General features: G+C 35.9%; 1 protein-coding gene across 1 annotated transcript in view; it reads right to left on the bottom strand.

The window, feature by feature from the left end:
- The window catches only part of LOC148947778 (uncharacterized), a 192139-nt gene that overhangs the window by 15503 nt on the left and 150063 nt on the right, over nucleotides 1-26573 (bottom strand). Inside the window, exon 13 of the mRNA XM_089096007.1 lies at nucleotides 17888-18038. Coding sequence (XP_088952133.1) covers nucleotides 17888-18038 — 151 coding nt within the window. The remainder of the gene's footprint in view (nucleotides 1-17887; nucleotides 18039-26573) is intronic.

Here is a 26573-nt window from a genome sequence, read left to right as displayed (position 1 = left end):
CAAAAACTCTAAGCTAAGACTCTAGGCAAAAAACTCTAAACTCTTAGCTAAAACTAAACTAAACTAAAACTCTAAGCTAAGTCTCGAAGGTAAAACTCCAAACTCTTAACTATATCTAAACTAAACTATAACTATAACAAAAATACTAATCTAATACTATAATCTAAAACTCTAAAATATTAACTATTAATAAAATAAACTACAATTGTAACAAAAACTCTAAGCTAAGACTCTAAGCTAAAAATTAAAACTTTTAACTAAAACTAAATTAAACTAGAAATTAAACAAAAACTCTAAGCTAAGACTCTAAGCTAAGAACTCTAAACTCTTAACTAAAACTAAAATAAACTATAACTATAACAAAAAATATAATTTAAGAATCCAATATAAAATTATAAAATCATAAATATAACTAAACTAAACTATAACTATCACTAAAATAAGAACCCAAGATTCTACGGTAAAACGCTAAACTTTTAAACAAAAGTAAAATAAACTAGAAATCTAGCTGAAACTAAAAGGTAATAAATCAAGTTCTTAACTAAAATTAAACTAAACTAGAACTCTAATAAAAACTCTAAGCTAAGACTCTAAGCTAAAAACTCTAAACTCTTAACTAAACTTAACCAAACTATAACTTTAAGTAAAACTCTAAGCTATGACTCTAAGCTAAAGATCTAAATTCTTAACTGTAACTAAACTAAACTTTAACTCTAACTAAAACTCTAAGCTAAGACTCTATGGTAAAACTATAAACTCTAAGCTAAAACTAAATTAAACTAGAACTCTAAATAAAAAGACTCTAAGCAAAGACTCTAAGCTAAAAACTTTAAACTCTGAACTAAAACTAAACTAAACTAGAACTCTAATTAAAACTCTATGTCTAAGCTAAAACTCTAAACTAAACTAAACTAGAACTTCAATAAAAACTCTAAACTAAGACTCTAAGCTAAAAACACTAAACTCTTAACTAAAACTAAACTAAACTAGAACTCTAACAAAAACTCTAAGCTGAGACTCTAAGCTAAAATTCTAAACTCTTAAGTAAAACTAAACTAAACTAAAACACTTAAGCTAAGTCTCTAAGGTAAAACTCCAAACTCTTAACTATAACTAAACTAAACTAGAACTCTAACAAAAACTATAAGCTAAGACTCTAAGCTAAAACTCTAAACTCTTAACTAAAACTAAACCAAACTAGAACTCTAACAAAAACTCTAAGCTAAGACTCTAAGCTAAAACTCTAAACTCTTAACTAAAACTAAACTAAACTAGAACTCTAATTAAAACTCTAAGTCTAAGCTAAAACTCTAAACTAAACTAAAACTTCAACAAAAAACTCTAAACTAAGACACTAAGCTAAAAACTCTAAACTCTTAACTAAAACTATACTAAACTAGAACTCTAATAAAAACACTAAGATATAAAACTCCAAACTCTTAACTAGAAGTAAACTAAACTAGAACTCTAACAGAAACTCAAAGCTAAGACTCTGAGTTAAAAACTCAAGACTCTTAGCTATAGCTAAACTAAACTATAACTCTAACACAAACTATAACCTAAGACTCTAAGCTAAAACTCTAAACTCTTAACTAAAACTAAACTTAACTAGAACTCTAACTAAAACTCTAAGCTAAGACTCTAAGCTAAAAACACTAAACTCTTAACTATAACTTTGCTAAACTATAACTTTAACTAAGACTCTAAGCTATGATTCTAAGCTAAAACTCTAAACTCTTAACTAAAAGTAAACTAAACTAGAACTCTAACAAAAACTCTAAGGTAAGACTCTAAGCTAAAACTCGAAACTTAACTAAAACTTAACTAAACTCCAACTTTAAGTAAAACTCTAAACTATGACTCTAAGCTAAAACTCTAAATTCTTAACTATAACTAAACTAAACTTCACCACTAACTAGAACTCTAAGATATGACTCTATGGTAAAACTCTAAACTCATAACTAAAACTAAACTATACTAGAACTCTAACAAAAACTCTAAGCTGAGACTATAAGTTAAAAACTCTAAACTCTTAACTAAAACTAAACTAAAACTCTAATCTATGTCTCTAAGGTAAAACTCCAAACGCTTAACTATACCTAAACTAAAATAGATCTCTAATAAAAACTCTAAGCTAAGACTCTAAGCTAAAAACTCGAGACTCTTAACTATAACTAAACTAAACTAGAACTCTAACACAAACTATAAGCTAAGACTCTAAGCTAAAACTCTAAACTCTTAAATAAAACTAAACTTAACTAGAACTCTAACTAAAACTATAAGCTAAGACTCTAAGCTAAAAACACTAAACTCTTAACTATAACTTTGCTAAACTATAACTTTAACTAAGACTCTAAGCTATGACTCTAAGCTAAAACTCTAAACTCTTAACTAAAACTAAACTAAACTAGAACTCTCACAAAAAACTCTAAGGTAAGACTCTAAGCTAAAACTCGAAACTTAACTAAAACTTAACTAAACTACAACTTTAAGTAAAACTCTAAGCTATGACTCTAAGCTAAAACTCTAAATTCTTAACTATAACTAAACTAAACTTAAACACTAACTAGAACTCTAAGCTATGACTCTATGGTAAAACTCTAAACTCTTAACTAAAACTAAACTAGACTAGAACTCTAACAAAAACTCTATGCTAAGACTCTAAGCTAAAAACTCTAAACTGTTAACTAAAACTAAACTAAACTAAAACTCTAAGCTAAGTATCGAAGGTAAAACTCCAAACGCTTAACTATATCTAAACTAAACTAGAACTCTAACAAAAACTCTAAGCTAAGACTCTAAGCTAAAACTCTAAACTCTTAACTATTACTAAACCAAACTTCAACTCTAACAAAAACTCTAAGCTAAGACTTTAAGCTAAAACTCTAAACTACTAACTAAAACTAAACTAAACTAGAACTTCAACAAAAACTCTAAGCTAAGACTCTAAGCTAAAAACTTTAAACTCTTAACTAAAACTAAAATAAACTAGAACTCTAACAAAAACTCTACGCTAAGACTCAGCTAAAACTCAAAACTCTTAACTAAAACTTAACCAAACTATAACTTTAAGTAAAACTCTAAGCTATGACTCTAAGCTAAAAATCTAAATTTTTAACTGTAACTAAACTAAAATTTAACTCTAACAAAAACTCTAAACTAAGACTCTAAGCTAAAACTCTAAACTCTTAGCTAAAACTAAATTAAACTAGAACTCTAAATAAAACTAAGCAAAGACTCTAAGCTAAAAACTCTAAACTCTTAACTAAAACTAAACTAAACTATAGATAAAATTTAAAATATAAGTCTAAGATAAAGCTCTAAACTAAACTAAAACTTCAACAAAAAAACTCTAAACTAAGACTCTAAGCTAAAAACTCTAAACTCTTAACTAAAAATAAACTAAACTAGAACTCTAATAAAAACTCTAAGATAAGACTCTAAGCTAAAACTCTAAACTCTTAACTAAAACTAAACTAAACTAAAACTCTAAGCTAAGTCTCTAAGGTAAAACACCAGACTCTTAACTATAACTAATCTAAACTAGAACTCTAACAAAAACTCTAAGCTGAGACTCTAAGCTAAAACTCTAAACTTTTAAGTAAAACTAAACTAAACTAAAACTCTAAGATAAGTCTCTAAGGTAAAACACCGAACTCTTAACTATAACTAAACTAAGCTAGATCTCTAGCAAAAACTCTAAGATAATAATCTAAGCTAAAGCTAAAAAACATTAAATGAAAATAAACCAAACTATAACTTTAACAAAAAGTTTTAGCTAGTACTCTAAGGTAAAACTCTAAACTCTTAACTAAAACTAAACTAAAATAGAAATCTAAATAAAACTGAAATTCCAATTTAAAACCCTAGAATAAACTAGAACTTCAACAAAAAACTCAAAACTAAGACTCTAATCTAAAAACTCTAAACTCTTAACTAAAACTAAACTAAACTAGAACTCTAACAAAAACTCTAAAATAAGACTCTAAGCTAAAACTCTAAACTCTTAACTAAAACTAAACTAAACTAAAACTCTAAACTAAGTCTCTAAGGTAAAACACCAAACTCTTAACTATAACTAAACTAAACTAGAACTCTAACAAAAACTCTAAGCTAGGACTCTAAGCTAAAACTCTAAATTCTTAACTATTACTAAACTAAACTAGAACTCTAATAAAAACTCTAAGCCAAGACTCTAAGCTAAAACTCTAAATTCTTAACTAAAAGTAAACTAAACTAGAACTCTAACAGAAACTCTAAGCTAAGACTCTAAGCTAAAAACTCGAGACTCTTAACTAAAACTAAAATAAACTAGAACTCTAACACAAACTATAAGCTAAGACTCTAAGCTAAAATTCTAAACTCTGAACTAAAACTAAACTGAACTAGAACTCTAGCTAAAACTCTAAGCTATGACTTTAAGCTAAAACTCTAAACTCTTAACTATAAATTAACTAAACTATAACTTTAAATAAATCTCTAAGAAATGACTATAAGTTAAAACTCTAAATTATTAGATATAATAAAACTTAAATTGAATTCTAAGCTAAAATTCTAAGCAAATAATATAAGTTAAAACTCTAAAATATTAAATGAAACTAAACTAGAACTCTAACAAAAACTATAAACTAAGACTCTAAGCTAAAACTATAAACTATTAACTATTACTAAACTAAACTAGAACTCTAACACAAACTATAAGCTAAGACTCAAAGCTAAAACTCTAAACTCTTAACTAGAAGTAAACTAAACTAGAACTCTAACAGAAACTCTAAGCTAAGACTCTAAGCTAAAAACTCGAGACTCTTAACTATAACTAAACTAAACTAGAACTCTAACACAAACTATAAGCTAAGACCCTAAGTTAAAACTCTAAACTCTTAACTATTACTAAACTGAACTAGAACTCTAACTAAAACTCTAAGCTATGACTCTAAGGTAAAACTCTAAACTCTTAACTATAACTTTACTAAACTATAACTTTAACTAAAACTCTAAGCTAAGACTCTAAGCTAAAACTCTAAATTCTTAACTATAACTAAACTATACTTGAATTCTAACTAAAAATCTAAGATAAGACTCTAAGGTAAAACTCTAAACTCTTAAAAAAAACTAAACTAGAACTCTAACAAAAACTCTAAGGTAAGACTCTAAGCTAAAACTCTAAACTCTTAAATAAAACTTAACCAAATTTCAACTCTAACTAGAACTCTAAGCTATGACTCTATGCTAAAACTCGAAACTCTTAACTAAAACTTAACTAAACTTGAACTCTAACTAAAACTCTAAGCTAAGAATATAAGATAAAATTCTAAACTATTAAATAAAAATAAACTAAACTAGAACTCTAACAAAAACTGTAAGCTAAGACTATAAGCTAAAAAACTCTAAACTATTAAATAAAACTAAACTAAACTTAAACTAAGCTAAGACTCTATGCTAAAACTCTAAACTCTTAACTATTACCAAACTAAACTTCAACTTTAACAAAAACTCTAAGATAAGACTCTAAGCTATTGGGCCGGGGGCTTCCTTCGGGGTCGGGGTAGGGGGATCGGGGCCCTTTGGGGTTGGGATAAAGGACATCACAACACTGTTTAAATAGAACTTGTGTATTATAACGACCACACTCAAAACCTCTTCTAAAACCTCTTCTAAAATCATCTTTTATAATGTCTCTAACTGTTTCGCCGAAATAATTCCCTAAAATGTTTAAAACGGTTTCGCCCAAATAATCCCCTAAAAGTAATTTCTGCGTGATCCTATTGTTTTAGCATCCCTGCGCTGTCACATTTGAAATTTCTAGGAAACCCTTTCCTACGTTAATCTCTTCATCTCATAAATGTTCCTAGCTACACTGTTAAGGTTTCGTTAGAATATCAATTTATCTCTCCGACTTAAAGATCAGTGAAGCTGTATTTAAAAATAGAATTTCTATCTCTTTAGACTTCCGCATAATTCCGAGATAACAAGTGTTATCATTTCTAATTCCTGACACTAAAGATCAATGAAGCCCTATTTGAAAATAGAATATTAATTTTTCTCGCTGACCTAAAAAGCGTTTATCCCTCAGACCTAAGATCAAAGAAGCCTTACTTGTTTCTTTATTCCCCTTTTCGTAAATCAATAATTCCCCTAGCGATTATGTAAATCAAGTTCTCAGGTTAGGTTAGCCTAAAGATCAAAGAAGCCATGTTTGTTTCTTAATTCTCCCTTCGTGAACCAATAATTCCCCCGCCGATTATGTAAATCAAGTTCTCAGGTTAGGTTAGCCTAAAGATCAAAGAAGCCATGTTTGTTTCTTAATTTCCCCTTAGTGAATCAATAATTTCCTCACCGATTATGTAAATAAATTTCTCAGGTTAGGTTAGCCAAACAACAATGAAGCCATGTTTGTTTCTTAATTCCCCTTTCATGAATCAATACATTTCCCTAGCGATTATTTAAATCAATTTCTCAGGTTAGGTTAACCAAACAACAAAGAAGCCATGTTTGTTTCTTAATTCCCCTTTCGTGAATCAATACATTCCCCTAGCGATTATGCAAATCAAGTTCTCAGAAATATCTCCCCTAGGGACTCTATGCCAAACAACAAAGAAGCCATGTTTGTTTCTTAATTCCCCTTTCGTAAATCAATACATTCCCCTCGATTATGTAAATCAAGTTCTTGGAAATTCACTTCCCCCTCGAGTACTAGATCAATAACATTGTTCCCGTTAGAATTCAATGCGCATGTGCAACCTTCGTCCCGGAGTTATTACACATAGAAACAACAAATAAATCGACCTTGGAAAAAGAGGTCATTGAGCGATTACGCAATCTTTTTCCCTAGGGACTCTATGCCCATATATGGTGTACTGACACGAGATACGTTCTTTTGATAACCGAATTTTGTACTGATCGGAGTCAATAAGGCCATTCTACTGGGGGAGGGGTTGTCATCCTGAAAACCAAAGAGTACATCTTCTTCTTTTTTACAATGAGTTAAAATGTAAGAAATGGTCCTTGATTTCATTTTTCCACTTGATAATGTTACTGAGAAACACATTTACTTTATAACATATATGGGAGGTCGGTCACAAGATCAAAATAAAAACCATGTCACTGCCACCAGCTCTTGACTACCAAACCTAATTCTAGGTGACTTCTCACTTGGTACTTACTAATTTATAGCAATTAATCACTATCTACTGCAAGTTAAGCGCTATTAAATAATTGAACCAATAAAAACAAAATTATTAATTAAATTAAGGAAGCCAAATAATCTAAAAATACAACAAAAAAGAGGCGCCATATTCGTGACCGGTTTTGGGCCTAGGGACCTCACTCTTAAGTCCTAATTTTAAATTGAAGCCCCTTAATTTGACACATCATATGCATTGACTTGGATATTTTGTCAAAATATCTCACAAGTAAAATATCAAGGAGTGATTAAAGCCTGTTAGATTGTATGCCCATCTAAGTGGGCAGCGTCAGCCTAAACTCTCCACGAATAATTAATCCATTCCTGAGTATACCAGTGGTAATGTGAATGTTACTGGTGAACTCTGATTCGACCAGCACAATATTTTTGATTTTTTTTTATTAGTAGTCGATAGATTACCATCAGTAATTAGCAGTTTTGGGGGTTTGTAGTGGTGACCGGTAGGTGCTTCACCATGGATATCTTCTTTGAAACAGTTAAGAGTTGATATAAATACATTTCATAGAACATTAGTGAGTTATCCAAATCCCTTCTATATGCAATTAAATAAAAAAAAACAAGTTCTTTTAACTGAAAGTAAGGAGCGACGTTAAAACTTAAAACGAACAGAAATTATTCCGTATCTGAAAGGGGCTGCCCCCTCCTCAACCCCTTGCTCTTTACGCTAAAGTTTATTATTATTTTAATAAACAAAGTTATGAGACAGAGTCAACTTTAGCGTAAAGAGCGAGGGGTTGAGGAGGGCGCTGCCCCTTTCAGACACGGAATAATTTCTGTTCGTCTTAAGTTTCATCGTCGCTCCCTACTTTCAGTTGAAAAAACTTGTTTTTTTTATTTAGTTTCTGAACGTTTTTGAGTTAATGCAGCTTTTATTTTGGCTCACCGTACATGAATAATTAAAAAAAATTTGCATATTAATTTTACTTTTTTTTGGCTAAATGGCTTTCTCAAAATTTTGTTCTGACGTGACTTACGAATTAACTTACGTAACGAACTTCTATATTTTGTATATTTTAATTACGTATGTTAGGGGGTTCGCCCCCTAGTCAATACCTCGCTCTTTGCGCGAAGTTCAAATTTTGTTCCAATTCTTTAAGAATGACTCCTTAATCATATAGGCCGTTAATTAGAATAAATATCTCTTATGAAAGTACAAAAAAACTTCTGCGTAAAAAGCGAGGTAATGACTTGTGGGTGAACTCACTCATATACACATTAATTTTTGTCCATTTTAAATTTTGATGCTGCTCCTTACTTTCAGTTGGAAAAATATTGTTTTTTTATTATTTAATTTCTGATCTTTTTTTCTAAATAATGATGGGAAATCCGGCACCCCCTTCATAGCAATGTTCCTTCCCCCATAAAAGCTTCCTCCATGGAAAGATCCTCCCAAGTAACACCCGACCAACCCTCACCGCTCCCCCCCCCAACTACCAAAAAAATCCCCCTGAAAACTTCTGTATATCTTCTCTAATCTTATCTTATAAACATTGGGCAAAGTTCATAACTTGCAGACCTTCCCCCGAGGACTCTGGAGGATTAAGTCATCCTCAAAGACATAGTTATTGTATTTTTCAACCATGCTATCTCAAAATTTTGATCGGATGATTTTGGTAAAAAAATGAGCGTGGGACGGGAGTAGAGATCTAAGTTATACTTCTAGCACGCCATGTTCCCTCCTGTGCTATTTGGGGTCTTTACGTTCCTTCCTGTGCTATTCTGGGCCTTTACGTTCCTTCCTGTGCTATTTGGGATTGCGTAATATGTTATGAAGGACAGGTTTCTGACATAATTTATGTAGGGCAGATTTCTACTTCATAATATATATATGGCCTACATGCCTTTTAGGGTAAGTTCATTATCCGTTTGAAAAATTTTGAAGAATGGTCTGCAAATTATGAACTTTGCCCAATGTTTACATATAGTATTGGTTATTGGGAAGTATACAGAAGTTTTCAGGGGGATTTTTTTGGTAGTTGGGGGGAAGGGGAGTTAGGGGCGTCGGTTGTTACGTTGGAGGATCTTTCCATGTAGGAAGTTTTCATGGGGGAACGGACACTGCTCTGAAGGGGGTGTCGGGTTTCCCAGCATTATTTAAAAAAAGATCAGAAATTAAATAATAAAAAAAACAATTTTTTTTCAACTGAAAGTAAGGAGCAACATCAGAATTGGGTTCACCCCCTACTCATTACTTCTTTACGCTAAAGTTTTTTTTGTACTTTCATTAAAGCTATTTATTCTAATTAACGGCTTTTGTGATTGAGGGGTCATTCTTAAAGAATTGGAACAAAATTTGAATTTAGCGTAAAGAGCGAGATATTGACTAGGGGGAAAACCCCCTAATATACATTGTAGTCACACTGTAAATGCCCCATATGTGGATGATTTTTCCTAAAAAAAAAAAAAAAAAAAAAAAAAAAAAAAAAAAACTGGAAACTTTTTAGTATAACGTTAAACTGTATTTTAAATTGACAACACTGCCCCAAACACCAGTTGTGTATTATACAGTACACCTGTAAGAAGTAAAGCTAGGTCAACTCATAAGACCATTTTATCATCGTTAACCGTTTCCAAAGATTGATATTGTTTCAAATTTATAATATATAAGGTATGAATTAACATGCTCTTTAGGGTTACCTTAACTGCTAATCACTTTAACCCTTTTTTTTCTCCATCTTCAATTCGCAAATGTTATCTAGACAAAAAAAAATTCTTGACACGGATAATGTACTTACCCTAAAAGGCATGTAGGCCATATATATATTATGAAGTAGAAATCTGGCCTACATAAATTATGTCAGAAAACCTGTCCTTCATAACATATTACGCAATCCCAAATAGCACAGGAAGGAACGTAAAGGCCCAAAATAGCACAGGAAGGAACGTAAAGGCCTCAAATAGCACAGGAAGGAACATGGCGTGCTAGAAGTATAACTTAGATCTCTACTGACGGGGCCTAGTTGCCCTCCAATTGTTTTGGTCACTTATAAAGTTCATTATAGTTCGTTGGTCACTTATAAAGTTCGTTACCACGAACTGTTTGATTTGTAGTGATTTTGTACTTAAATTAATTTAAAAACTTTTTCCACAAAACCAGTTTTTGAAAGAAAAGTAAAGAGCTCCATTAAGCCAAAAATGAGCGGAAATAAAGTCAAACAATCTTCCAAGCGTACAACTACCAAAAATAACTATCATTAAATAAATGAAACTCAAAACGAACAGAAGTTACAATAAATAGCCGAGTCATACTCAAAACGAGCAAAATTTCACATTAATACGGCTGATAACCCCCATGCCTTCTCAAGACCAGAACATAATTTGCGCTTTACTGAAAGAAAAACAAAAACAAATGACCAGGAGAAATTTGAGAAATTTGAGAAAGACCAGGAATGACCAGGAGAAATGGACTCCAATGACGTCATACGACTTACCCCGTTTCAAACAGACAGGTCTAAAATGCATGACGTAATTTTGAGTAACCTTACCGCAGGAACCCATGGGGGAATCCCCGCTTGTAACGTAACGACACCCAAACCCCCCAAAGCATTCTTTTGTCATTATTTTAACGGCCATACACACTTTACGTAATGTTTGCGCATCCATTAATACCAGATAATACCATTTTAACATTTTTTGCCGAAAACCCCCAAGACGTCGGCGTTTTTTTTTTGCCCCAAACCCCTAAAGCTTTTTTAATTAACTTAATGACCGTACACATTTTACGTAATGATCGCGCATCCATCACTGCCAGATATTACCATTTTGACATTTTTCGCCCAAAAGCCTTTCTTTTTCGGTGTTTCATTTCCGCTCGAAACACCATTCGTTTTTTTTCTAGAGTTTTTTACCCCGCCAGGACTCAAAAGGTCATTCCAGTTCAATGGTACAGCGCCCCAATCAAGTCGACCATAAAACCTTCGTCAATATTTTGTATCTTGACCCATATTCTAAAAATAACTATTGCAAGACACCTTTGATTCTCCATTTTTTGGTACTCATTAGAACCATGTGTTCACATCGAAATTTGGCACGTTCATAGAAAAACATCTATTTCCAGGGGACATTTGCTTTCAAGATAGTAATAAAGGGGAAATGCATGTCTTACTCGTCCTAAAGACTACAGTTACGCAAAATTACGTCAAGCATATTAGACCTGTCTGTTTGAAACAGGATAAGTCGTATGATGCCATTGGAGTCCAGAGGGGAGTGTCGAGGAGTCTTGCCATGTGTGTTCCCTTTAATAGAACAGGTGACTGCACTGTGCAGGTGTTAGGGGTTGGTAGCTCAACTTATCTGACCCTTTAAAGGCGAGGGTGGGGCGCGTGTTGTAACGTGCACTTGAAACGGCGGTGTGTCAAATGACGTCAGGGGGGCTGCCGTAGAAATTCACTTGACCTAACCTAACCATTGAACTTTCGCCAAGGACATTGAACTCTTGTCAGAAATGGGAATCATTCCAGCTAGAAACAGGTGCAAGGGTGTGACATCAGAGGGCTGTCACAGAAACCAGTGAGGGTGTGTCGTGATGTCGTGAGGGCATGCGCTAGAAACAGGGGCTCTCCATATTATTAAAACTTGTGTATTATACGGACCACATTCCAAGTAATCATATAATATAAAACAGAAATCCTGTAAATCTTGCATGGGCGGGAATCTCGCTTAGAAACAGGTACGAAAGGCTAGGAACTTCACTTGTTATTTAAGCTTGTGGATTATACGGACCACATTCCAAGTAATTGAAACACCTGGAAATTTCGCCTAGAAATAGGACATGCATTGGGAATTTTGCCAACCGTCCGCTTGAAACAGGGCATGTTGTGACGTCAGAGGGCATGTGCTTGAGTACTATGGGAAAAGGGATATGGGTATGCTTGAACCTTCTGCTATGGGCGTGCTTGAAGTGCCTACGCCCACACTACTAAAATGGCTATCTCAAAACTTAAATTGGACGTGTTTGGGTAAATGGTGGGCGTGGGAGGGGGATTAATTGCCCTCTAATCACTTTCGACTATTAAAAGGAATGTGTTAGGGGAAATGGTGGGTGTGGGAGGAGGGGTTATTTGCCCTCCAATCTCTTTCAACTATTAAAAGGTGCACTAGCCCTTTCAATTTCCAATCGAATGAGCCTTTTTCAAAGTTTCTACAACAGCAAATGGCCATCTCCAACAGCAATTTCTATCAGATACATTTCGAGAAAATACGGGGCGTGGGGGGGGGTATCCACCTTCAGGTCACTGAATCTTATAAGAGGCGCTAGAACTTCTAATTACCAATTAAATGAGCCCCCTCCGAAGTTTATACGATCACCCTTTCTTTATAAGCCTTATATGCCCCCAGCGCATAACTTAAAACCCTTCCGCTGAGGGCTGTGATGGGTTTGTCATCCTCAAATGCACAATTTCCGGATCTTTCAACTACGTTGAAAAAAAGCCTATCTTTAACTTTTGATTGGGTGTGTGGGCGCGAGAGGCGGGTTTGTTGCCTTTAAATTACTTTCGACTATTAAAAAGGGCGCTAACCGTTTCAATTTCTTCGATACAAAGTGCCCTGGGCAAGACCAAAAAAAAATACATTGTGCCCACATCGGTCTCTACTTAGGCAGCGCTATAGCGCTGCATATGAAACCTTATATGTCCCCAGGGCATAACTTAGAACTTTTACCCTGAGGGCTGTGGGGAGGGGTTGTCATCCTGAAAGACATAATTTCTGGACCTTTCAATTACGCTGAATAAAATGGCTACCTTAAAATTTTAATTGGATATATTTTGGGGAAATGGTGGGCGTGGGATGGGGTTATTTGCCCTCCAAACACTTTCGACTCTTAAAAAGGACACTAGCCATTTCAATTTACAATCAAGCTCTTTTCAAAGTTTCTACGACAACAAATGGCCATCTCAAAATTTCTATCAGATGCTATCCAGGAAAATACGAGGTGCAAGGGGTGTATCCACCCTCTGGTCACTCTCAATCTGAAAAAGGGCAATATAACTTCTGATCATCAATCCAATGAGCCCCCTCCAAAGTTTATACGATTATCCTTTCTATATATACCCCATAAGCCCCCAGGGTATAACTCACAACCCTTAAACTGAGGGGTCTGGGGGTTTGTCATCTACAAAGATATAATTTCCAAACCTTTAAGGTTGACATCCTTAAAGACATAATTTCCGGACTTTTCAATTATGTTGAACAAAATGGCTATCTCAAAATTTTGACTGAATGTGGTTCGGGAAATGGTGGGCGTGGGATGGGGGTTAGTTGTCCTCCAATCACTTTCGACTATTAAAAAGGGCCCTTTCAATTTCCAATCAAATGAGCCTTTTTAGAACTTTCTACGGAAAACAAATAACCATCTCAAAATTTCCATCAGATGCCTTTCGGGAAAATACGGGGTGTGGGCAGGGGGGAATCCACCCTCCCATCACTCTGAATCTCAAAAATGGCACTAAAACTTCTGATTAGAAATCCATTAAGCCCCTCCGAAGTTTATACGATCACCCTTTCTATATGAACCTTATATGCCCCCAGTGCATCAATTACAACCCTTACCGTGAGGCATGTAGGGGGGTTGTCATCCATACATACATGATTTCCGGACCTGCCAACTATGTTAAACTAAATGGCTTTTTCAAAATTTTGATTGGATGTGTTTGGGGAAATGGTGGACATGGAAGGAGGGGTTAGTTGTCCTCCTTTCCCATAGCCTTTTCAATTTTCAATCGAATGAGCTCTTATCGAAGTTTCTACGACAACAAATGACCATCTCAAAATATCTATCAGATGTATTTCAGGAAAATATGAAGTGTGTGCAGGGATGGTATCTCGCTGCGATCGCTCTGAATCTTAAAAAGGCCACTAAAGCTTTTGATTACCAATCCAATGACCCCCCTCCGAAGTTTATACCATCATCCTTTCAATATATACCTTATATGCCCCCACGGCATAACTTACAACCCTTGCCCCGAGGACTGTGGTGGGTTATCATCCTCAAAGACATAATTTCTGGACCTTTCAATTACCATGAAAAAATGTCTATCTAAAGATTTTGATTGGATGTGTTTGGGGAAATGGTGGGCGTGGAAGGGGGTTTGTTGCCCTCCAATCACTTTCAACTATTAAAAGGGGCAGTAACCCTTTCAATTTCTAATCGAATGAGCTCTTTTCAAAGCTTCTACGACAACAAATGGCCCTCTTAAAATATCTATCAGATGTATTTCAGGAAAATACGAAGTGTGCGGGGGTGGTATCCATCCTCCGATCGCTCTGAATCTTAAAAAGGCACTACAACTTCTGATTGCCAATCCAATGAACCCCCTCCAAAGTTTATAGGATCATCCTTTCAATATTTACCTTATATGCCCCCACGGCATAATTTACAACCCTTGCTCTGAGGGCTGTGGTGGGTTGTCATTCTCAAAGACTTAATTTCTGAACCTTTCAATTACGATGAACAAATGACTATCTAAAGATTTTGATTGGATGTGTTTGGGGAAATGGTGGGCGTAGAAGGAGGGTTAGTTGCCCTCCAATCGCTTTCAACTATTAAAAAGGGCAGTAAACCTTTCAATTTCCACTCGAATGAGCTCTTTTCAAAGTTTTAACGACAACAAATGACCATCTCAAAATTTCTGTCAGATGCATTTCGGGAAAAATACGACGTATTAGGGGCAGGGGGGATATACACCCTCAGATCACTCTCAATCTTAAAAAGGGCACTAGAACTTCTGACCACCAATTCAATGAGCCCCCTCTGAAGTTTATACGATCGCCATTTGTATATATACCTTATATGGCCCCAGATCATAACTTATAACCCTTGCCCTGAGGACTGCGGGGGGGGGGGGTCATCATCAAACACATAATTTCCGGACCTTTCAATTACGTTGAACAAAATTACTATCTCAATATGTTGATTGGATGGGTTTGGGGAAATGGTGGGCGTGGGAGAGGGGGTGAGTTGCCCTCCAATCACTTTCGACTATTAAAAAGGGCACTAGCCCTTTCAATTTCCAATCGAACGAGATCTTTTCGAAGTATTTAAGACAACAAATGACCATCTCAAACTTATATCGGATGCATTTTGGGAAAATACGAGGTGTGGGGGGGGGAGTCGTCCAACCCTCTGATCACTCTCACTCTGAATATTAAAAAGGGTACTAGAACGTCTGATTACCAATACAGTGGAGTCCCCTACGAATTTTACACGATCGCCCTTTCTATAAAATACCTTATATGCCCCCAGGGCATAACTTACAACCTTACCTTGATGGCTTTGGGGGGGGGGGGTGTCATCCTTAAAGACATCATTTCTGGACTTTTCCATTATGTTGAGCTAAATGGCTATCTCAAAATTTTGATTGGGTGTGTTTGGGGAAATGGTGGGTGTGGGACGGGGGTTAGTTGTCCTTCAATAACTTTCGACAATTAAAAAGGGCACTAGCCCTTGCAATTTCCAATTAAATGAGCCTTTTTCGAAGTTGCTACAACAACAAATAGCCATCTCAAAATTTCTGTCAGATGCATTTCGGGAAAATACGAAGTATGGGTGGGGGGGGGGTGGTATCCACCCTTCTATCACACTGAATCTCAAAAATGGTACTAGAACTTCTGATTAGCAATCCAATAAGCCCCTTCTGAAGTTTATGCGATCACCCTTTCTAAATAAACCTTATATTTACCCAGTGCATAACTTACAACCCTTGCCGTGAGGGCTGTAGTGGGTTGTCATCCTTAAATATATAATTTCCGGACCTTTCAACTATGTTAAACAAAATGGCTCTTTCGAAATTTTGATTGGATGTGTTTGAGGAAATAGTGGGTGTGGAAGGGGGTTAGCTGCTCTCCAGTCACTTTCGACTATTAAAAAGGGCAGTAGCCCTTCCAATGTCCAATCGAATGAGCTGTTTTCAAAGTTTCTACGACAACAAATGGCCATCTCAAAATTTTTATCACATGCATTCCAGGAAAAATACTAAGTGTAGTGGGGGGGGGTATCCACCCTCCGATCGCTCTGAATCTTAAAAACGGCAATAAAGCTTCTGATTACCAACCCAATGAGTCCCCACCAAAGTTTATACGATCACTCTTTTTGTATACACCTTATTTGCCCCCAGGGCATAACTTACAACCCTTACCCTGAGGGTTGTGGGGGGGGTCATCCTCAAGGACATCATTTTTAGACCTTTCAATTACGTTGAGCAATATGGTTATCTCAAAATTTTGATTGGATGTGCTTGGGGAAATGGTGGGCATGGGAGGAAGGATTAGTTGCCTTCCAATCACTTTTGACTATTACAAAGGGCACTAGCCCTTTCAATTTCCAATCGAATGAGCTCTTTTCGAAGTTTCTACGACAACAAATGGTCATCTCAAAATTTTAGATGCATTTCGTGGAAAATACGAGGTGTCGGGTAGGGGGAGGGGGGTGGTATACACCCCTAGATTACTCTGAATCTTAAAAAGGGCACTAGAAGTAATCCAATGAGCCTCCTCCAAAGTTTATACGATCACACTTTCTATATAGACCTTATATGCCCTCAGGGCATAACTTACAACCCTTGCCCTGAGGGATCGGGGGGGGTTGTCATCCTAAAAGACATACTTTCCGGACTAGTTGTGGATCCAGGGGGCGAGGGGGCGCCCTCCCCTCACCTAGCGTAGTCTAAAGTAGTGTAATTTGCTTAATTAACTGAAGTTTGCGTTAATTAAACTTGCTCCTCACGAAAGTTTATTGGATCAACCTATTTTGCGCCCCCCCCCTCCTAAATTTTTTTTTCGGATCTACCTTTTTTACGCGCCCCTCCTAAAAAAATCCTAGTTCCGCCCCTGTTCTGGACCTTTCAACTACGTTGAACAAAATGGATATCTCAAAATTTTGATTGGATGTGTTTGGGAAAATGGTTTGCGTGGAAGAGGGCTTAGTTGCCCTCCAATCACATTCGGCTATTAAAAGGGCACAAGCCCTTTCAATTTCCAATTGAATGAACCTTTTTTGGAGTTTCTACGACAACAAATAGCCGTCTTAAAATTTTCATCTGTTGCGTTTCAGAAAAATGGTGTGGGGGGGGGGTATACACCCTCCCACGACTCTGAATCTCAAAAGAGCACTAAAACTTCTTACTAGCAATCCAATGAGCCCTCTCCGAAGTTTATACGATCCCCCCTTCTATAGAAACCTTATGTGCCCGCAGGGCATAACTTAAAACCCTCTCGCCGAGGGCTCTGGGGGGGGGGGGGTTATCCTCAAAGACATAATTTTCGGACCTTTCAACTACGTTGAACAAAATGGCTGTCTCAAAATTATGATTGGATGTTTTTTGGGAAATGGTGGGCGTGTTAATTTCCCTCCAATCACTTTTGACTATAAAAAGGACGCAAGCTCTTCCAATTTACAATAAAAAAAAACATTGTGCCCATATCGCTCCTTATTTGGTCAGCGCTATTGCGCTGCCTATTATTATATGTAGTGCTTAGTTTTAAGATAAGTTAAACAGTAATCCAATATCCAATCGTCATTTTTCTATTTCTTCTTACCACGAAAAGCTTTCCAAGATAATTTTTCCCACAAAAGTTTCTTTAAAAATTTATTATAACTACAGATTTTAAAAATGTGAAATCCACTTTTTAAAGTTGGAAAAATAATATCTATTCACATTTGTTTATCTAGAAAAAAAAATTAAATACCTTCTTCTGTCTTTGCTTGATGCAAGACTGAATAGCTTGCTGCACGTCCCCCTTGTGTCTCCTAAGAGCTGTCACAGCTTCCTGCCTTGAGATGGTACCAACTGTATTTCTTGCTTGTTTTTGACCATATTTTGTGGCTTTTAGTACAATCCTAAAAATAAAATCTATGTCAGAACCAGAGAATGTAAAGCCTTTAATTTCGCTTTTAATTTTAAGAATTGCATGAAACAAAAAAGTTTGAGCATCGGGAGAAAGATACATGTGAATGAACTGTTTATTAATCAACAGAAACCTACATTGATATTGCTTGGCTTTAATACGAACCACTACACATTGTTTGAAAATATTTAGTTGAATAGATAACACAAACCGACAAATATCATAACATATCGGGATTTCTGGTAGACAACTGTTCAAACTCAAAGATCACATCTCACTATTTAGCCTAAGATGGCAAAAAATATTGGAATTCAGAGCGGGTATTGACAGATTTTTTCCCAAAGAGATTAACGGAAAGCCTTATTTTTTTTATTCATCCATGATTACAGTAATGTATCACAGCCTAATCATTGATTTCAACAAACCATTGCTGAAATGGCTTTCTTTCTATCAGATGAATACACTAATAATGATTGACGAATTTGAAAACAGTAATTCCTAAGGTTTCATACACACGTACCGAACCTGTGCTTTATCACTGGATGTTTCCCCAAATTCTTCAAGCTGGCTAAGATAGTGGTTGTAAAACCATTTTAATCTTTTTTCAAAGTTTATAGAACGGTGTTGGTATGAAAGAATTGTGTCTTAGAGACATAATTCTTAATAAAAGAATTATAATTTTTTTTCTCTGTCACAAATTAAGATTCCCAAAAAAATATTTTACTGAGCATACAGTATTATTTATCACCCAATTCGCCCACGATACCTTTGATGATGATGAATTCACTGATTCTCTCTTCATCTAGATACCCGTTTATTTTAAATTTTAAGCTTGATAACTACAGAAGTAGAGATTATGTCAAAAATTTACCCATGTCATACCTAATAAACAGGTGTCAATTTATTAGTGGCGTGGGTATTGTTCCTACCGAAGATAAATACTCTCTAGTCAAATGCTACTGGTGTGCCGCAGGGCTTAATGCTGAGGCCTCTTTGACTCCTTATTAACGTTAAGGATATTTCTAGTGCTCTAAAGGATTTTGAAGTAACAGTTTTATTTTCTGATGACGCTGCTATCTTAGTTAAGTCAATTATGAATCGACAATGCAAATGAAATCGAAAGTGTTCATTTATTCATTTTAAGTGTTCAAGATAGCAGGCCCTTACGCCAGAGGCTTCAAGATAACAGGCTAACGTATTTACCTATATCTGGTTCTTTCGAGGCCTAGTGACCAATTTTGCAGCAACGGTTGACCTTCTCGTCGGAAATCTTCAGCAGCAGCTTGTTGAGGATATGAACGTATACCTCTTGTCTCAGATTTTAGGGAACGACCAATCGTGGTCCGTTGTCTACCACCCTTCCATAGGTCTGGAGGGGTACACCACCGCACACTGTATAGATGCCTCCCCTATTTTATTCGAGCCAGGTTACCCCAGTACTACCACCTTCATAGGCTGACTTCATCAGTTATATACGGTTGCTTAGTGAAAGACCTGATTTGGGCATTAGGCACTCAGTCAGTCCAGCTAATCAAAAGTATTCTTCGCAGGGTGAATTGCTGTAAGTCAAATTTGCCATCTTCTCTTCTACTGTTGGTTGTATACTAAGCCTGGAAGGAGCTAAGCCAAGCCAAGAAAACAGGAAGAATACTCATTTAGCCGAAAGTTGAAGTTCTCGTTTTTTTATGATTCTATTGGTATCGGATCTACGCCAACAATAAAGCCATTAGAAGTACGACTAATTGGTTACGAATTACAGTACAATATGACTATTAGCAATGAAAAATCCCACCTTTTTTTTAATGTGACAAAGCTTCCCATCCATATGTTTGCGTATAAATCTTTTGAAAATTTCGTACTTGTATTTCTTTGTGATATTTCCAAAGAAGGGTGATAGTGCTAAACGTTAAGAAGGACATCTGGATCTGGTTAGAAGAACGGCTTCATTTTTCAGCTGTTCTAAGAGGCACATTAAAGTAGAAAATTGGGCAGGTTTCTGGCAGAAGTATAAGACAAGAAGTCCCTAGCTTAATTTGGCGCCTCTTCATGATGTCGCTTGTTTGGGGGAAAATACTTCAGAGTGGAATTTATTAATTTTGGCTGTTGTTCATCATTTTCCACGATGTAGCACATACCTAGTAAAGAGAAAACCTACCCCATTATAACCAAAATTTAAAAACGTGTTTCAGATGAATTTTCACGCGTAAAAGAGCCACTATTTCTCCGATTTAATGGTAACTATAATCCATGTTCTGCTTAGAGCAAGAAGTAATGACGAAAACAAATTTGTTGGAATTTTGAAAAAGTTTTTGATAACCATTGAAAACGGTAGCTGATCGACACATAAAGTGCACTACTGAAATCCTCCTATCCAAAAATTCATAACTGGAGATTCAAAACGATGATAAACCTCTTTGCTTTTTTTCTTTTCCACTAGGGTACTACTACAACTACTTGCAGCTATTACTATTACTACTACTACTCCTACTTCTACTGCTACTACTTCCACTAATAACAGGGCTAGCAAGCAGACGAAAAAAAGCCTCATTTTGAAGCCAATACTTTCATCTACACCTTCTTCACAAAGTTGCTTTGATAACACTAATGAGTACGAAAATTTGTCACAGAAGACCTAATTTTTGTGATGTCAATCCTATATTATGTGCATCATGGGCGCAGGTAGGGAAGGGGGAAGGCGGGACCATGCCCCCCTGGAAATTTGAGACTATGCAGTAATTATAAGGAAAACAAAGGAAAGAGAGTAGAATAGGGGAAAACCATGGAAAAAATATGTGTTGCCCCATTGTTGGCTGTGTGCAAATAGATTTTGACTCTTAATAAGGGAAATATAAGTTCTAATTTGTGTCTGAGTAACCCCTTTCCATATTCCACGAACATTTTTTTCTATATGATGGTTGGAGCAAAAAAAAAAAAAATCAAATTGTTCATGGTAATGAATGGTAAGCAAATAACGATCCTTGTCAACGACGAAAATATAAGAGCCTAACTTTTAATAACATTAAATAAAATAGTCAGCTTTTTATGGTGATCCTAAATATGTATTTGTTTATTAGTAATTAGTGCAGTTATTAGTACACAAGAAAGTTCGTGTAATTATAGAAACTACAAAGAAAACAACTTAATAAGGGGCAATTTCGGTAAAAATATGCCCTCAACTTGTGACTTGTGCTTGCATTGCAAGAGTACCCATGAGCTGATATATGAAGCTACTATAAACAGAAATATTTCCCCTGGCCGGAATCCTGAGAATTTCTACATTTTTCCCCTGAACGGATACATTTCCGTGTTTTATCATTCAATCTTTTTCCAGGAGTGACTATATTTACCTAGTTGGCACTTTGAAAGTTTGACTTTTTACAGTTATGAAGTATAAAAGTGTCAAATATATTTTTTGTATTCAAAATTAAATTAAAAACATTGAATTGAAAATGTTTATTTATTTTTTTAGTCTTAGTTTCAAAGTTTTACATTAAACAAACTACTTTGACAATGCGGTAATTTTTACAAACGCTGAGTCTAAAGGCATTAAAAATTTTGGTGTTTGATAACCAAGTTCAAAACTGTCGATATTGTTAAAAAATATCCGTCCAACGCTTAGGCATTGCTCAACAGAACTGAATGCTGGGAGTTAATACCTAAAGTATTTGTAAGTAGGATATTGTTTTATATATTTTTTGCAGTCACTTATTTTTTTCATTTTTATTTACTTTTACTTTAATTGACATACTTTTTCCATTGCCTTTAGAAAAATGGAGCAACATTAAAACTTAAAACGAACAGAAATTGTTGCATATATGGGGGCTACCCTCTCCTTGACACCTCGCTCTTCACGGTTCTTTTCGACACTTTAAAAAAGTTATTTATTGTTCTAATTAAACGACCCTTGTGTTTCAGTAGTCGTTTTGAAGGATTGGGATAAAATTTCAACTTTAGCGTAAAAAGTGAGGCGTAAAAAGGGAGGGAGCAACCCCCTTCATATACATAGTAATTTCTGTTATTTTTAAGTTTTAATGTTGCTAATTACTTTCAGTTAAAAAAACTTGTTTTTTTATTTAATTTCTGATCCTTTTTTTGACGCCTGGATATCTGGCTTCTCCTCCATGGAAAATCCCCCTCCCCACAGAAACATCATCTGGAAAATTCAATCCTGGCGAAAGTTTGCCCCGGATAATTACCTTTAACATCACCACGCGTAAAATAATCGACAAAGAGAAAACAAGACATATAAAGAAATTTCGTATAGGTTTCTGGTAAATTTACGCATTATAAAATTTCCCCCCAAAAGTTAACCCCCTTAAAAATTCCCTCTCCATTGAAAATTCTCCCTCTGCAAAATCCTCCCACCAGAAAATTTATCCTCCCCTCTTCACCCGAAAAATGTATGCATACTCCCCAATAACAAATACTATACGTAAACAATGCACAAATGTTATAACTTAATAACCACAGTTCATATATTATCCAGTATGATCATTCTCTATCTCTCCCATTATAAAAACCCGGACCGGGGTGCGAGTGCTCCGGAGAACGTTTTGGCAGATATAAACATAGGCGAAGTCAGATTAGCGGGAATGCAGGTTAGTCTGTTTCCGACTGTTTCCATCAAAGTGCATTGAAACAAACGGAAATAAAGCTAATGCAGAAACAAGCTAAGGCAGAAATAAGTGGGAGGAGCTTTTTGTTCACGAAGACCAGAAATGATCTGCGATAAGCTTACTGGTATATTCTGTCTACTGTGCTTAATAACCTTACGCTAGGGACTGTAGGGGGTCATTTTATCTCCAAAGACATAGTTATTGGGCCTTTCAACTATGCTGAACAAAATAGTTTTCTCAAAATTTTGATCGAACGGTTTGGGAAAAAGTGGTGTGGGAGGGTGCCCAGTTGCCCTTCAATTTTTTGTGACTTAAAGAAAGCACTATAATTTTTTATGTTCGGTTAAAATGAACCCTCTCCCGAATTTCTAGGTCCACTGGGTCGATAAGATCACCCCTGGCAAAAAAAAAACAACAAATAAACACGCTTCCGTGATCTTCCTTCTGGCCAAAATAAAAAAAAATTCCACAATTTTGCAGATATGAGCTTTACACCTCTACAGTATGGTTCTTTGATACGCTAGATCTTTCTCCTTTTTTTCAAAAAATCACACAAATTTTACAGGCTCGTAGCTTTTGACGGGTAAGCCTAAACTTAATGAAACTTATATATTTGGAATTAGCATAAGACAATTCTTCTGATATATCTATTGGTATCAAAATTCCGTTTTTTAGAGTTTCGGTTACTATTCAGCCAGGTTGTTCCTTACTTACAGTTACGCTCCTTACTGGACCAAGAACTACTTGATTACCCATCAAAATCCAAACAGAGATCATTGAAATATTGATCTTTTTTCTTCATTACCAAAAGTATTGTATTCATAAAACTTTAGTTTCATGAAATGTAATTAAACAAATAGAAAAGGTTTTCAACTAAATTAAGGAGCAAATTTAAAACTTAAAACAAATTTGGAATAAGATTTGAATACGCTTAAAAAACTGGCGATGAATAGCAATTTTGGTGAAAAGTGTTTGTTAATATTACAACTAAAGAATTTCGTTTGGACGAAAAGGAGTATTATTGTTCGTATGAATGGAAATTCTGTGACAGTTTTGATCTTCTACATTACTGAAGCCATCACAACCTCTAGAATTGTATTTTCTTATCGATAAATACCTTATATACATTTGTTTAAATACATTGAAGTACTTAATATAGATAGAAAAAGAAAAATATTACCATTTAAAATTGCTGAAAACTAAGTTCCTAGCAGTATTTGCCACCCCAAAGAACTTTCCTGGGGGGTTGAATGTAACATTTTAGCTGTTTAGAGAAACATTTTAATTAATTCCTTCTCCCTCCTACATCTTTCAACGTTTATCTGAAGCCTTATGAAGGGTAAGCAGTTTTTCCTTTAAAATGTACTTTTTTAGGAACCTACCCTACCCCCACCTAAAAAAATGACCCACCCCCGTATTATAGCTGATAAGCAATTACAGATCACCAAGCGTATCCTGATTTCATTACAAATAAAGCGAATCATCTTAGTTGAATCCAGTGCTGCCACCGTGTGGCATTACTTCTCTTGCTACTGGGAAGCCTAAAATATAGTTATTGATACTTTTAAATCAATTTAGCTTCTCAAATTTTAACCTTTCACCCCGGAGCCCATCAAATAACGGGTGGCTAATTTTTGCTCACCAGATGGTATCTAGTGTGAAAAGTAGTAACTAATACCATGCTCTTTGTATTCTTGAGACATTTACCAATCTGTTGATGTATAACAGATGTTGTTCGGAACATTGCAGTGGACGAAAATTTAATTAGAAAAAAAGTGGGAAAAAGTCTGTTAGAGGTGGGTAATTTCTAGTTAGAAATTCAAGTAGGCATATCATTTATTTGTCTACTTTTGTAATATCATTTAAAACTAAATAACCGAAATTAATCAATGAGAGTTCTATTTAGTGACTAGCGCCATCTAGTGGGCTGTCAGAATTTTCACAAGTCAGTGTACGTCAAATGACAAGACTGGGACTCTCAGACTGAGGGGCTTACTCCTGTCGACTACTTCTACAACATATTCCGCTTGAGTTTTTTGAGAGTATGGCTGAAACGACGGACTTGTACCATAGGAAGGAACATGGTAAAACTATAGCAGTCAGAGGCAAAAGTCTGGCCCAAGAGATACGCCAAATGGTTGGGATCTCAATCCTTATGGGATCCCTGAATCTTTCGCAGATATGACTTTACTGGAACAAGAAGTACTTTCTTCCCATAATCGCTAGAACACTCCCAACAGATCGATAACATGAATTATGGAATTATCTCCACTTTGCGTCCGAAGAAGACAGGAACAAAAATGATGCGTTATGGGAAGTCAGGCCTGTTTTATCCCTTGTTAGAGCGCGGTGTTTGAACCTTGAAAGGGAGGAAAACCTATGTTTACATGAACAGATTATCCCCTTCAAAAGTCAGACAAGGATTAAGCAATGCATTAAGACAAAGCTAAGACTGTGGGGAGTGAAAAACTTAGTTCTCTGTGGTTCTTCGGGTATCATGTATGTCTTTAAAGTTTATCAGGGAAAGAGTACCTCTATTGGGGAGGAGCACAGAGAAACAGCTGGAGGTTTGGGAGGAGCCATTGTTCTAAAGTCTGCTGGAGAAAATTGACAAGCATGTCTATCACAAACTGTATTTCAACAACTACTTTACAACGTTACCACTGCTTGAACAGTTGACAGCAGATGGCTTCTTGGCAGCAGGAACTATCAGAAAGGGCAGGATAGCCAAAGCAAAGCTTGCAGATGAGAAGAATCTTATGAGGAAAGGACGAAGGTCGTGGGACGAAGTTAGTGACATTGAAAAGGGACTCGTCCTTGTGTGTTGATTTGACAACAGCGCAGTAAACATGGCGTCGAATTATTGCTGTGCAGGTGCAGGTGGAGTAGTGAAAAGATGGAATAACGAGAAGAAGGAGAAGGTTGATGTGAAAAGACCTGACGTTATTGGTCACTATAACCGCAACACGGGAGGAGTAGACAAGCTGGATCATCTCGTCGCCTTGTATTGAATTGAAACAAAGAAGAAAAAGTGGACCAGTGTCACTTTTCGAGTTCCGGAACGAAATTGCAGAAGCACTGCGGAAGTGTGAATATAAGGAGCAGATCTCTAAATGAAGAGCTGGGTGTCCTCATCAGCAACAAGATACCGAGAATTCTCCGGCTCCTTCGCCGTCCCGACCTGCTGCGCGATCAACTTACATGATCGGAAGCGTCCGATATGACCGAGTAAATCACTTCCCTGTGCATTTAGATGGTCGGGAAGCTCAATGCCGCAATGAAAAGCGCCCAAAAGGAAAAAAGGGCATTTCACGGATCCGTTGTGAGAAATGTGAAGTTATGCTGGTCTGAAAAAAGACAGGAATACCTTCAAGATGTTCCATGTTCACTGAGTTTGAAACTTGACTTTGTGCATATGTTTTGTGCCTTTTTATATTTTTCGTATAAACGAAGTTGTCTTGCTGGTATACCCTTCTAGTCCCATTACTGTCATTTGACAGGGATCGAGATTTTTAAGAATATGTGCCCCGACGGTTTTCTAACACAACCATAGGTTTTCTAAGGTCGAAATGAGCTCTATACTAGAAAATCAGAATTTTCCTGTGCAAGAAAAATATTCAGGGCTGAAAGGGTTAAATTGATTGCGAATTCGTCCTCTTCGGGGTAAAGTCGTAGTTTTGTGCCCGAAAATGACAGAGAACAAGACTTTCCCCTGGCCTAATATGCATGGTCACTTAAAAAAGAGCCCTGAAATTTACGTATGAATTGGCTCCGTCCCAATTATCTTGGACCTTCGGTTTGATATAATCACCCCTGGGAAAAAACAAAACGAATAAACATGCATCAATGATTTTTCTTCTAAAAAAGGGGGGAAATTTCATATTTTGAAGATTAGAGTTTGAAACCTCTAC

Source organism: Artemia sp. Qi Xiang Cuo, chromosome 10 (assembly GCF_049724085.1).
Source record: "Artemia sp. Qi Xiang Cuo chromosome 10, ASM4972408v1, whole genome shotgun sequence".
NCBI classification, from domain to species: domain Eukaryota; kingdom Metazoa; phylum Arthropoda; class Branchiopoda; order Anostraca; family Artemiidae; genus Artemia; species Artemia sp. Qi Xiang Cuo.
The sequence above is the reverse complement of the archived record's forward strand: the minus strand, read 5'-3'. Positions and strand labels throughout refer to the sequence as shown.